The following is a 550-nucleotide window of genomic DNA, read 5'->3' as shown; positions in this document are numbered from 1 at the left end:
GGGAGCTGGGCCGCCATATGTGGATGAACCAGGAGCTGAAGCAGAAGCTGGGGGGTGCAGGCTCAGCGGGACCAGGCAGGGGTAAGCCTCACTGCCTGCGGCGGACGCGGGGCCCTGCCTTGCAGAAACCCCTTCGCCCACAGCTCTTTGGGGGTCCTTTCCCACATTGCTTGTGCTGGGCTCCGGAAGCCAGCACCGAGGGAGCGCTGGCGCCTCCCCTCCTGACCAGGGTGTCACTGTCCTCCGTGACAGGTTGGGAGAAGAGGACCCTGTGCCCTGGAAATGAGGACGAGCTGCGCGCAGCACCCGAGCCTGTTGGGCAGCTGCCCCTTGCAGAGGGCGCCCCACGTGCCCGGGAGGAGGGGCGGGACCTGGTCCACGCCCCGCTCCCACTGACGTGGAAGCGCTCCAGCCTGGGCGGAGAGGAACAGGGGTCCCAGGAGGAGCTGCGACAGCGGGAGACAGCGGGAGGCCGCAGAGCCCCTTGTGGGGCAGGCCCTGCCTGTGGGGGTGGGGGCCCTGCCCTGGCAGGTGGGGCCCTTGGCCAGAC

The 550-nt window shown here is 69.8% G+C and overlaps 1 protein-coding gene across 1 annotated transcript; it reads left to right on the top strand.

The window, feature by feature from the left end:
- Positions 1-13: 13 nt before the first annotated feature.
- LOC118995237 (kinesin-like protein KIF7) lies at positions 14-531 on the top strand (the record flags this gene model as incomplete). Its single annotated transcript, XM_037058189.1, has 2 exons — positions 14-81; positions 253-531. Coding segments are annotated over exons 1-2 (343 nt in total), but the record flags the coding sequence as incomplete, so codon positions are not given.
- Positions 532-550: the final 19 nt, after the last annotated feature.

This window comes from Sturnira hondurensis, unplaced genomic scaffold (genome assembly GCF_014824575.4).
Source record: "Sturnira hondurensis isolate 20B ecotype Veracruz unplaced genomic scaffold, ASM1482457v3 Scaffold0010006, whole genome shotgun sequence".
In the NCBI taxonomy this organism is placed as follows: domain Eukaryota; kingdom Metazoa; phylum Chordata; class Mammalia; order Chiroptera; family Phyllostomidae; genus Sturnira; species Sturnira hondurensis.
Note: the sequence above shows the minus strand (reverse complement) of the source record. Positions and strands in the feature narration are given on the sequence as shown.